The following is a 13,041-nucleotide window of genomic DNA, read 5'->3' on the forward strand; positions in this document are numbered from 1 at the left end:
CCGCCAGAGGGCGCTGCTTGGGTGGCTCGAGCTGCTCCGCTTTCCGAACCAGGACCCCTTTTCACAAATCCGTCTCAACTGCCCCTTTGTTCTTAGCAATACATGGTCAGCTTCCTTCCACATCAACCGCATTTTTCATTCTCACTTCATTCTTTCAAAGAGAAAGCAAACCTTGACTTTGAGCAACTGCCTCTTAGTCCCAGGAGTCCACGCTGGTGCTTTAGCCCGCTCCGAGCACGCAGTGGGTTAGGGGCGCCCGCGGGTCGTGAGAGACACCCGCGCTCTGCCTCCCACGGGTGAAAGGGGGAGAGGGACTGGACTGCCGCCGCCCCGCGCGGACGGACAGACGGGCGAACTGACGCGGGCAGGTGCCTGCGGACCCGCGGACGGCGCCGGCGAACCGCCGCGAGTGAATATCTCCGGCTTCCGCCAGGGGGCGGCCGAGCTCCAAGGCTGCGATACTGCGCCTGCGCCTCGGGCGCCGGCGCGTCCGCTCTACGCATGCGTGGCGCGGTCCCGGGCCGACTGGACTAGAAGATGGCGGCTTCCGCGGTTTGCCGGGTGGCCGGCGCTGGGGCGCGAGTGTGGCTGCGCCCCCGCCGCGCGGTGAGATGGCCGCGGGAGCGCAGGGTTATGGGACGCGGGGCTTCGGGACGCGGGCCGGGATCGGGCTGCTAGCGGCGGCGGGTCGAGGTTGGGGAGGTCGCGGGGTCAGGGCCGTGGGAAGGTCACGGGCCGGGGCGGGGATGGCAGTCTCGCGGCCGGCCTGGGGGCGGGCCGGGGCTTCCCCTGCGGGCCTGTGAGCTGAGGAGCGATACCCCAGAGCAGTCCTCAGTCCCTGTCGCCCGGTTACAGCAGCCGGCCCTGCTGAAGTCGCCTGCCTTGCGGGGCACCGCCACCTTCGCCCAGGCCCTCCAGAGCTTGCCAGAGACGCAGGTTAGCCAGCTGGACAACGGGCTGCGGGTGGCCTCGGAGCAGTCCTCCCAGCCCACCTGCACGGTGAGTGGGGGCCGCTGGCGAGCGGGCGCCTTCCTGTCGCTGGGGAGTCTTACGAGGTCGGGGCGTGTCACCTTGGGCTCCAGGCCGCTGGGGTTTGGGTCACCGCTGGATTGACCCTCCTGCACCAGTCCCGACTCCAGCCCCACCTTGACTTCTGGGGAGGGTGCGTCCTCACTAGTCACCGTTCATTTCGCGTATTATGCCGGCCAACCTGGAGGCCAGGCTTTTTCCAGCTTTTCCCTAAGCAGCCCATTGGAGAGAAGCGATTCTGCCTCAATTTTACAATGAGGAAAATGGGATTCAGAGACATTAGGTGTGACTGACATCCCCACAGCCCAAAGTCATGATCTCCTAGCTAGACCAGGAATGCATTGCGGAGGAAATGCATTTGGAGATGCTAGTGAAATGGGTGATTTCCCAAAAAAATGCAAATCCTCAAATTTGACTCAAGGATAGAAATCTTGACCTGACATAGGAATAGGTGAGAAGATTCTCAAGAACTAATCCTTCCTCTTTCTCCCCACCCCAAACTCCAGCTTTTATTGGCAAAGTCTCTCAGTTTTTCCGGAACAAATGCCCTGTGTGATGTTGGTACAAAACATAACAAAGGGTGAGGGGCATCTTCCTTATTACATGGCGCCTGTATAGGCCAACCCAAAGCCTGATGAGAAAGCTTGGTAAATGCTGTATTTCATGGACGTGAAGATGCTCTAGATTGTGAGGAGCACCAGAGAAAGGATGCTGTGGGTTATAATCAAAGGATACCAGGGATTGTAAAATGCATCTTTCTTTCCAAGATGTTAAGTGTGAAATGTTCATGTAAGAATTTATGGTATATGGTTGTACATCAACATCTCTTAGGAAAGTAGATGTGAAAATTCAAATCAACTTTGAACATACAGTAAATTAAAAGACTAAATCTATGTGACTATATGCCTGGTGTTGTTTCACTGTATACCAGGAAGCTACTAAGAAAATTATAAGGTTCTCTCATTGGGTTTCAAAGTCTGATTTAAAAATTTTAAGTGTGAATGAAAACTCTTTCTTTAATATAGAACGTTCAGTGTCTAAACCAGTGGCCTCTCTCTCCTTAGTGGTGGAAGGGTAGAATCACCAGAACAAGGCAGAGTATAATTTTTAGAAAGGACAAAATAAGTTGTTTGCAAATGATGTGTTGCTTGCCTAGAAGAAACAACTGAAAATCAAGACTGAATTTAAGAATTTCATGTAGCGAAGACACCAGGTGAACATACCCAGTTAGAAACTTCTGTGGGATTCCTTGATAACTAGTCAGGAAGTACCCTAGGAAGGAGAATGATGCAGAGCGACTGGTGGTTCAGCTCTTGGTGCTCTCTGCACCTCCAGGCACAGTGGTCCTGCTTGGAGACAGCTGTTCCCCACCCTGGGACTGTGAGCCTCACCTTTAGCCTGTGTGGGTAGGGGTCCTGGGCTTTTGCTAGTCACCCAGGGTGGGGTGTAAGTGGGGGCTGGAGTGGTTGGTTTGTTCTTGTCCAGGTTGGGGTGTGGATTGACGTTGGCAGCCGGTACGAGAACGAGAAGAACAATGGGGCAGGCTACTTCGTGGAGCATCTGGCGTTCAAGGTGAGGCTCCTAAATTCCTGCCTCTCCCCTGGGCTCCTGCCTCTCCCCTGGGCTCCTGCCTCTCCCTGGGGCTTAGGGATTCATGTTGTCCCTCCTGAGGGTGCAGGTCAGAAAAGTCAGCCTCTTCAATTAGGGGCTTCAGCTGGGGGGCAATCTCTGGCTGGCCTTTCTGGAAAGAGCTACATAGGCTTAGCCTCTCCAGAGTGAGTGCCTATGGTGAACCCCTGCAAAAGGCCCCCAGAGTCAGAGAACCCTAGGGAGCCCCAGAAGCCCCCCTCTTCAACAGAGAAGCCAGGCTTGTGTTGTGTGCATATACTGAAGTGGAATTATGGAACATGCAGTGCTCTGCTCTGATGGACTCCCTGGGCATCTCTTGTTCATAGAAGTGACTGCTGAGCTTTCTTGAGGGAGGGGACAGTCACCACTGTAGCTCCTCAGCCAGCCCATGCTGGCACAGAGTAGAGACTTAAGTTTTTCAAATGAACGCAAATATGAAGAAGGAGATATGGGACAGGCAGGGGTGAGTAGCAGGAATGGGCAGCCTAGCCAGCTACAGCATCACGGATGTGTGTGTAGATCTTTTTTCTTTTTAAAAAAAATTTTTTTTTTCTTGATTTGAGAGAGATAGATCGATTTGTCATTCTCCTTTTTTAGGCATTCATTGGTTAATTTTTTAAAAAAATATGTTTTTATTATTATTACTGATTTCAGAGAGGAAGGAAGAGGGAGAGAGAGATAGAAACATCAGTGATGAGAGAGAATCATTGATCGGCTGCCTCCTGCATGCCTCTTACTGGGGATCGAGCCTGCAACCCAGGCATGTACCCTGACCGAGAATCCAACCCAGTTCTGGTTCAAGGGTTGATGCTCAACCGCTGAGCCACACTGGCTGGGCTTGATTCATTTGTTTTTTAATCTTTACCTGAGGACATGTTTTTATTGACTTCAGAGAGAGAGAAACATGCATGTGAGAGACAAATGACAATCAGTTGCCTCCCATGTGTGCCCTGACCGGGCTTTGAACCCACAACCTTTTGGTGTACTGGAGGACACTCCAACCAGCTAAGCCACTAGGCCAAAACCATTGGTTGATTCCTGTATGTGCCCTGACCGGGGATCGAACCTGCAACCTTGGTGTATCAGACAAAGCTCTAACCAACTGAGCTACCAGGCCAGGGCCGCATAGATCGTACACACGCACGACAGAGGCCACTGCGCTTTAGCCACTGCACACAGTCATATGAATGGTGTGGGGGGAGAGTAGGTAGTGTTAGCATTACCTGACTACAGGTGTGAGCTTACCTGAGCATGACTCTCAGGAGGAGGGGTAGTGTTGGTAAGGTCAGACTGTTAGGAGAGCTCTGGATTTCAGGTAACACGTGCCTTGGCCATGCTCTTCTTTCCTGGCCCCTGGCTGCCTGCCTTCTGTAGCCCCGTGATGCTGTGGCCTCAGTCACCTCAGAGCCTGCTTAGTGCTTAGCGCAGATTCTGGGCCCTGCATCCCCATACTCTTCGCTGAAGACCACTGGTTCTGTTGAGACTTTAGCCTGTGAGGATGGGGGTCCTGGGCTCTCAAGTGGTTCCTGATTGGTGCTGTTGATGTCTGGTTCCAGGGAACAAAGAACCGGCCTGGCAGTGCCTTAGAGAAGGAGGTGGAGAGCATGGGGGCCCATCTTAATGCCTACAGCACCCGGGAGCACACAGCTTACTACATCAAGGCTTTGTCCAAGGACCTGCCAAAAGGTAACACCTTGGGGGGATGGCAGGGATGGAGCTAGCACTCCAGGGGTGCAAAGGACTGGTACCCACAAGCCCCTTGCCTGGCCGAAGAGTGAAGTTACCCTTAGAGCATGGCCTTGCAGCTGGGCAACCAAGGGTGCCAGGCCTGGGGGTTTTGTGCTGTTACTGCTCTCCAGTGGCTCACCTGGTACCCAAACCTATCCTTGCATCCAGCTGTGGAGCTCCTGGCGGACATTGTGCAGAATTGCAGCCTGGAAGACTCACAGATTGAGAAGGAGCGGGACGTGATCCTGCGGGAGCTGCAAGAGAATGACGCGTCTCTACGGGATGTGGTCTTTGATTACCTGCACGCCACTGCTTTCCAGGGCACACCTCTAGCTCAGTCTGTGGAGGGACCCAGCGAGAATGTCAGGTGAGAGTTGGCTGGGTCTGGTGGAATTTGGTACCTCATTCTGGCCTGGCTAGGCCACGTCCACACGAGTTTGATTTTAGTTGGCTGCCTGCCTGTGCTATTTATTTTCTTAATTCACACAACTGGTAGTGTTTTCTGTGTTGTAATGTGGTCCCTGTGAATCTTTTATAGTTCCTGTGTGGTCTTTGTTTGAATCCGGGGCTTTATTTCAGGATATTTCCACGCCTGTCCTGCCAACTTGAGGGAGGGAGGGTTTGGTATCCCATCTGTGTGGCTTCTTGTCGTCTGGTGGGATGAGCTCTGATGCTGCCCTGCGAGAGCCCACGGTGTCAGCTCACACCCTCCTCACAGAGGCCCATGAGCCTGTCCTGAGGTCAGATGTGAGTTGGGGCCAGGCAAGAGCTGCCCTCTGGGCACTGGAGGGGTGGGCGACAGAGATGGGGAGGAGATCGCGCAGCGTGCTGAGGCTTGTTCTCTAGAGAGGCCATGTCTCTCCTTTTCTGTCACCCTGGTTTGAGGGAGGTTTGATCCACTGGCTGTGTCTTGCAGGAAGCTATCTCGTGCAGATCTGACTGAGTACCTCAGCCAGCATTACAAGGCCCCTCGCATGGTGCTAGCTGCTGCTGGAGGTGAGTGATGGGCTCGTTGACACCTTGTGGCAATGGGTGGGCAGGCCTGGCCTCAGTTATCAGGGCACAGGTCTCCTGGTTCTGACTATAGATCTTTCACTCCTGGGGACCCTGTTCCCACCCTGTCCTTGAGGGGAGTGGCCTCTGTCCCATGTCCCTGGGGTGGAGTAGAATTTTACCCTGCTGCCACCACTGGGACTGGCCACACAGGATGCAGCTCCTCTCTTTAGCATAGGCCTCTGGCCTTTCTCAGCCCCACCTGGTCTTAGGAGACCCAGTCTGAAGGCTGGTGGGAGATGCAAGCCTTCAGGCTTGTTCTTCACGGCCTTGCCAGTGGGCACACCAGACTTAGGATGTGAGGATGTGTATCTGGTGACAGACTGGGAAGAACCTTGAAAGGAAGGCACAGAGTGATTGGGTTTAATGGGGACTCCAAGTTGGAGGTTAGGGGGCTGCTTTTGAAGCATGTGTCATTTGAACAGAGGCCTAAAGAATGGTGGGAGTTGGGTGGGAGCAGAGCACTGGTGCAGAGGGAAGGTCAGTGTCATGCGTGTTTTAAGACTTGTCCTACAGCTACATGGGGGCCAAGACAGAGGCCAGCAGATCAAGGAGGAGATGTTTCAGGTACCTGCTAGGAGTTGGCAGGAGTAAGGGCAAGAAGTAGATGGACTCAAGATGGTTGTGTGAATGGAAACTGGATGGAGGCCTGGACTTGGGGGGAGGGAGTGGGAGCAGGAGCAGGATGCTTCCCCAGCTTATGGTCTTGGCAACTGGGTAAATGAAGAGACTGATAGGAAGAGCATGATTGGTGGCTTTGGGGTCAGTGGACCTGGGAACCAAGAGTAGTTGGAGCTACTAGCATATCAGACTTTGTTGAATCTGAGCTCAGGGAAGGAAAGAATAAAAGGCAGAGGCACCTGGAAGCTGTAATCTAGGGAAGGCTGCTGACTGCCCAGCGCCCAGCAGTCAAGGTGTTAGGGCAGCAGAGGTCTCTTACTGAGGCGAGGAGGTAAGGCCCAGCAGGGTCCTGAGGACATGGGTTTGCAATGTTACTGGTAAGTGTTCCCAGCCCTCAGGGGAACACAGAGCTGGTCACAGCCCTGCAGTAATGCCTCTGTGCTTTCTCACTTGCACCCCTCATGGGCAGCAGCGAGGATCTGCTTGAGGAGAAGGGCTAGAGGGGCAAGGCAGGGCAGGCGGCCTTGTGCCCAGGGAGCCCCAGTTTTGTCCTTGGTGCAGGGGAGAATGCACCACATAGGAACCGTTTTCAGGACAGCATGCTGCTCCCTGCCTTTGGCTGTGACCAGTGCTATTTGATCCCGAGGTGCCTGCCCTGCCCTGAGGCAGAGCCTGTTCACGGAGGGCCTTCTGCCCTCACCCTGTCCTTGTCACGTTTCACTGTCTCCCACCAAGACAAGATGGGTCTTTTGTCTTGTGCATTCCCCCTGCCCTGTGCCTCGTAACCTGGCTGGCCTGTCACACCACTGTCTGTCTCGGCAGGGGTGGAGCACCGACAGCTGGTTGACCTCGCGCAGAAGCACTTCAGCAGCATCTCTGGGACGTACACAGAGGACGCTGTGCCCACTCTCGCTCCGTGCCGCTTCACTGGCAGCCAGGTAGGCTGCCTAGGGCACAGGAGTGATGCTCTCAGCCGGGGCCTCTGGGAGGACCCTCGTGTACATGGTTATCTTCTCAACTCCAGAGATGCCTTGGCAGATGGGCAGGGGTCCTGTGGCTGCTGCCTCAAATGCACATGTGTTCACACACAAACACTTCACCACACCTGGCACCTTTTCTGGTCACCTGGGTAGCCTGGCTGCCTCTCAGTGTTGCCTTGTACTGTTTCAGATAAGCCACCGAGATGATGCCCTGCCTTTGGCCCATGTGGCCATTGCAGTAGAGGGGCCTGGCTGGGCCAACCCAGACAACGTGGCCCTCCAAGTGGCGAGTGCCATGATCGGCCACTATGACTGCACTTATGGCGGTGGCATGGTGAGTCCCAGGGTTGGGCAAGGGACCTTGCCTGCTGAGAAGAGGGTTCTGTGCGCACTTGTACTGTTGGGTGCAGGGTGTCGGTCCCCATCCAAAGGGTGGGTGCTGACCACCTTTGCTCCCAATAGAATCTATCCAGCCCACTGGCTTCAGTTGCCGTAGCCAACAAGCTATGCCACAGTTTCCAGAGCTTCAACATCTGCTATGCAGAGACGGGTTTGCTGGGCGCACACTTTGTCTGCGACCGCATGAGCATCGATGACATGATATTTTTCCTACAAGGCCAGTGGTGAGTGCCAGCCAGGTAGTGCTGGGTGGGATGGGGGCCTTTGAACAGGAGAGTGGGAGGCTAAGAGGCAGCACCGTCTCACAGTGAATCTCTCCCCTGCCTTAGGATGCGCCTGTGCACCAGTGCCACGGAGAGTGACGTGCGCCGGGGCAAAAACCTCCTCCGAAATGCCCTCGTGTCTCATCTAGATGGTGAGTCCCTCAGCCTTTTGGGCAGGGGTGGAGGGCATCCTGGCAGTGACAGCCCCAGTGTGGCCACTATTCCTAACCAAGATTGGAAGGGAAACCTTGAAGGTTACATCGTACCCCACTATCCCAGCCACAGGGGCTTGGAGCTTCAGAGATGGGTGGATGGGCCTAGGCAACAGCCTGTTACTACAGTGACAGGTGGTTGTAGAAGTGAGGGTTGTGATCTGGGGTCAGACCAAGGTTTAGGTGTCAGCTGGAGTTTGGGTGTGTGCCCCATGGCCCAGAATGGACTGGGTGGACCTGAAAGCCTTCCCTCCCTGCCCTTGCAGGCACCACTCCTGTGTGTGAGGACATTGGACGTAGTCTCCTGACCTATGGCCGCCGCATCCCCCTGGCCGAGTGGGAAAGCCGGATTGCGGTAACAGGCCCTGGGTTGGGTTCTGCAGTTTGACCTGGCTGACTTTTAGGGGCCAGGCAGCTGAGGCCTGACAGTGCAGGCCCCCTGGTGTCCCAGGCAGCGTCACCGCAGGGCTGGCATGTTGGGAGGGGAGGGGAGGGGAGGGGAGGGGAGGGCAGGCAGAGATGTTGGCTGTGGGGCTGGATGAGCCCTGCTGCCTGTTCCCTTTTGGGCTGGGGGGCAGCCCTGTGGTCCATGTGGAAGCTCTTCCTTGGCTGGAGAGGTGGGTAATCCTGACTGGCTGAGGTGGTCCCCAGATGCCTGTCAGTCAGTGTGCCGGCTTCTTCACCCTGCAGGAGGTGGATTCCCATGTAGTGCGTGAAGTCTGCTCCAAGTACTTCTATGACCAGTGTCCAGCAGTGGCTGGAATAGGTAAGTGACCTGGAAGGCCTGCTCTTTGTCTTTGGGCCATTCTTTTGGCCTCCCCCACCCCCAGCCTACACTGGGAGCAGCCAGTTGAGGCCCCTGAGAGGCTCTGCCCATAGTCTGGCTGCCAGGGAGTTCTTGCTCAGAAACCTGTCCCAGCAGCTCCCTGACTCCCTGCCAAGGTGCCTCCATCAGTACCCGACACCCACCAGGTAACGGACACCTCCGTGTGTGGGGTGGGGCTCCGGAGGGCCAGAGCATGAAGGGACAGGCTCAGCACCCCTGGAGGAATGTTCTTTTCCCTCTTTCCACTCAAAGCCTGTCTTGTGCTGCTCTGGGCAGCTCTGAATGGGTGCGGCAAAGGGCCAGGTGTCCCTGTACCAGCCAGATACCCCACCCTGACGCCCCACCCTATCCCTTACAGGCCCCATTGAGCAGCTCCCCGACTACAACCGGATCCGTAGCGGCATGTTCTGGCTGCGCTTCTAGGCAGGAAGCATGTGTAGGCAAGAGGGCGGGACCAGGGTTCATGGTCCCCCCCACCACAAACATGCCATCTCAGCTCTTCAGACCTGTGCTGGCGCTACAGAGTACCACTAATAAAGTCCTGTGTTGGGAACTGCGCTGTCCTGTCTGGCTTTGGCGTGGAGTCCACTGGGCAGTGGATCGGGGTGTAGGGACTACACACGCACACTCACACATGTTCAGTGTCCCCTGGAACCTTCTGCCTTCCCACAGGCTGATGTGTCCTCAGCCAGGGGCAAGTTCGGAGCCTGCAGGAGGGAGGCCGGAAGCCTTTGATTCCTGCAGGGAGATGAGGCCAGATGTTCCCACTTAGCCACGTGGGGGGTGCTCCTGGCCAGTCAGTCCCAAGAGTAAGGCGGGGGAGTTCATGGGAACTGCACACCCAGCCTTTGTGCCCAAGAGCCCCCACCCCCTGGGGACTCAGGAGTTTCAGGTGGGAAGCCCCTTGCTGTGGGTCCTCTGCAGTCACCCTCTGGTGCCTGGTCCCCCAGATGGATCAAGAGGGGCCAAGGACTCCCTGAGGAAGCCACCTTTATATGTTTACTCTGGATTCTGGGAGGAGGTTAGCCTGGGGCATTGTGTTCCCATTTGGTTTCTAACTGCTGCCTGGACAGGCAGGGCAAAAAATCCTTCGCCTAGGTTTGCTTGCCGCTGACTCAGGCTCCAAGAATAGCCCTGAGCTCAGTGGGACCTGAACCCCCTCCCTCAACTAGGTCTGTCCCAGGCAAGTCCTGAGCTGCTGGCCCAAGGATCCCCTCCCCGTCTCCCTGAGGCAGCCAGGACCTGGTGAAGCTCTCAGCTGTTTAGTCCCCTTGACACCTCTGGGCCCTAGTGCAGGCGATCGGGTCCTCTTCCTGCACCCCTATCCCTTCTGCAGTCAGGTTTCCTGGGAGCCGGGGGGAAGTGGAAGTGAGGGGTCAGATTGTCCTATGAGGAAGGTATTGTTGGAAATTGTGAGCAGGGTCCTGGGTTAAGGGTTGAGAAGAGGGATGTTAAGAAGCCCCAGCATCCCAGCCTCACAGTAGCCACAACAACCCTTGAATCACTCCTGTCCTGCCCCAATGCTTTTCCCTGCTGTTCGTTGCCACAAGTTGTCAATTAGGAAATTACTGTCAAACACTTCTAGAACTCAGGGCTGGGGGACTCAGATCCTTCAACTTTCATCACCACTGGAGAGAAGCTGTGAACCGTGCAGGCACCTGACCGGCTTACCCCTGGGTGGTTATACACGCAGCAAGCACATCATGCTGGGGGGACAGCAAGTACTAAGTCTGTTGCCCTAACTTAAAACCCCTGAGGGATGGAACTTGATTTCTAAGTGCAGGCCAGACTTTCAAAGGCTGCAGGTGTGCTGGACACATGAGAGCTCGAGCTCCTGGGTCTTCACACCAAGTCAGGGAATTTGATTTCTACTTTGGAGGCGTGTGGGGAGGTACATTTGAAGTTATCAGGAAGAATGGTGACGGTCAGCCTGAGATTCAGCATGGGAACTCAGGCTGCATTTCTGTGGCATCCTGGTGAGCTGCACTGTGGCAGAGCAAGAGGTCATGGCTGGAGGAAGAGCTGGAGTAGACTGTGGACTGTGGGGGACGCAAGCAGGACAGCATCCCCAGCAGGGTTGGGGGACCCAGGGTGGCGTAGGTTAGAGGATAACCTGCCCAGCTTTTGGCCATGGTTCTGGGAGAAATTTGGAGTGTCCAGGACAGTGGTTATGTGTGGGGCTAGAATCCTGAAAAGAGGCCCCAGTTGGAAGCAGATCTGGTGCCATCTGGCAGAGGTGGTGACTGAAGCCAGAGGAGGAAATGTCCAGGGCAGTGTGGGAGGGAAGACAGAGCTCTGGGACCTCACTGCCCTGATGGAGAGCACTGGCCTCTGGGGCTGTGTCCTGGGCTGAGTGCCTGCTGGGAGGGAGGAGCCAGGGGCCTTCGAGGACCACACTCCTGCCCTTGAGGCTCCCAGTTCCAGACACATACTTAACCCCAGCCTTGCTTCCACCTCCCCAACAGCCTCTCCCAGCACCCTTTCAGTGACCCCCCTCACTGCAGGCAGCCTGCCTTTCTTTTGGGGGCCCCTCATGGTTCTGATGAGGTTTGCCTGAACACCCTCTCAGCTGGGCCTCAAGTCTCCCCTGAAGTCCGACCTACACTTGTGTCCATACTGTATGTGCCAGTTCTGTCCTGCTCTCATCCACCCTTGCTGGGCAAGAAAAGGGGAGGTCTTAGAGCAGGAGCTGCTTCTGTAGGAAGAACATGTCTGGTTCTCACCTGTAGGACAGCTTCAAGGGGTGGAGGGTCCTGGCATCTGGCTGAGACCTCGACCTTGGAAAAAGGTTCTGGGCCCTATGGGCACAGCACTGCATGGCAGGATAATTAGGGGGAGGAGTCAGTGATAAAAGGTAGCCTCTGCCTTCTGGATAATAGGACAACAGGCAGCATGGATGGACTTCATTGCCCCCAGCTCTGGCTACCCCCGAAGCCTCAGACCCTGGAGGAGTTTAACAGAAGTGCTGTCCCCACTTCTCTCTTCAGCCTGTGGATCCCCAGGGGAGGCTATGGGGCCAGGCACGTTGGAAGGGGCTTGGTGGCAGTGGAGACTGTAGATGTACTTTCTGGGCCTCCCAGAATTATCCAGGACTGACAAAAAATAAAACAGTGGGCCTTCATTCTTGGGAGCATCTCTCTGCCTTGGTGTCCCCCCCTCTAATGAACAGATAATGCACATACAAAGAGTCACCTCCTCCTCAGGATAGTGGCCCTGACCTGTGGAGGGGTGTTGGGGGGGCATGTCCACAGTCACAGAAGCCAGTTGAGGGAGACAAGTGAGAAGTCAGGCTAGTTAAGGGGAGCAGAGTGGGGAGGGCAAGGGTAGTTATGAAGGTGGAAGCTATAGGTGGACCGTGAAGAGAGGGAGGAGAGAAGCCCAGGGTGACCTCTGGGCCTGGTGGGATGATGGGAGGAAATGGCTCTTCAAGGTGAGTAGATTGGAGGGGACTATGTCAGGCCAGAATGAGGAGGTGTAGGTAGGGGGATCTGGCCTGAGACAGGACAGACGGGGGCATAGGCAAGAGGGGAGGAATTCCTGAAAAATGAGCTGTCACTGTGGGTGGGTGGTCCCAACCTCTGCACCTCCCCGCAGGCACAGCTGGAGGGCAGCTGTCTGGGACTGGTTAAGGACATAGTGGGGGATGCAGGGCACTGGGATGGACACGTATGCATAAGCATGACACAGATTCTCTCCTGGCTTCCCCCTCCAAAGGGGGCTAAGGCATTACTTGGGTGCAGCCCAGTGGTGCTTTGCTTTCCCTGGGTTGGGCTCCGAGCCCTTATTTGCTGGGGGCTGCTCTGCTTGTCAAGGGGCTCTGGGTGCGGCACAGGAGACAGGCCCGAGGCACAGAGGGATGGCTGAATCACCCGAGTGGCCGGCGGGACTCCTGGCCCCAGGGTTTGTCTAGGCACCCCACAGGGTGCGGGGCTGAGTCATTTCCAGCTGCGGCCTCCCCCCCACACCACCTGCTGCCTCTTCAGTCCCCAGGAACTTATGGGAATTCTAGCCTCCAGCAGTCGCTTTACCAGTCACTCTGTTTGATCTAAAGCAGCCAAGACCTCTGGCCCCAGATGGGGTTGGAGGGGGACCCCTCAGCATCTGTCCCTAGAGAACCTTCTGGGGGATTCCTAGAAGCCATAGGAGGTGGGGGGCTTTACTCTTAAGGGGAGTCAGATCATCTGTCCAGGGGAGGGGTGGTGGGGGCGGCGACCTCTGGGACGGTGGGTGGAGGCGGGCCCCTGGGTCCCCGCCTGCCGCTCCGCCCCCCGGGATTAGGGACTTTTCTCGGCCGTGGCTGC

General features: G+C 56.0%; 1 protein-coding gene across 2 annotated transcripts; it reads left to right on the top strand.

Annotated features, from left to right (window-relative positions):
- Positions 1-516: 516 nt before the first annotated feature.
- On the top strand, positions 517-9,293 carry UQCRC1 (ubiquinol-cytochrome c reductase core protein 1). Of its 2 annotated transcripts, none has more exons than XM_087824771.1 (13): positions 517-606; positions 856-999; positions 2,515-2,601; positions 4,215-4,344; positions 4,555-4,753; positions 5,303-5,382; positions 6,883-6,998; positions 7,231-7,374; positions 7,503-7,663; positions 7,769-7,854; positions 8,181-8,269; positions 8,605-8,680; positions 9,099-9,293. In XM_087824771.1, the coding sequence occupies exons 1-13, from the start codon at positions 538-540 to the stop codon at positions 9,161-9,163; spliced, it is 1,446 nt and encodes a 481-aa protein (XP_087680897.1). In that variant the 5' UTR covers positions 517-537; the 3' UTR covers positions 9,164-9,293. The 2 variants fall into 2 exon arrangements, with proteins under 2 accessions (XP_087680897.1, XP_087680898.1); XM_087824772.1 differs by having other exon boundaries at positions 859-999.
- Positions 9,294-13,041: the final 3,748 nt, after the last annotated feature.

Source organism: Miniopterus natalensis, chromosome 15 (genome assembly GCF_054644295.1).
Source record: "Miniopterus natalensis isolate mMinNat1 chromosome 15, mMinNat1.hap1, whole genome shotgun sequence".
NCBI classification, from domain to species: domain Eukaryota; kingdom Metazoa; phylum Chordata; class Mammalia; order Chiroptera; family Miniopteridae; genus Miniopterus; species Miniopterus natalensis.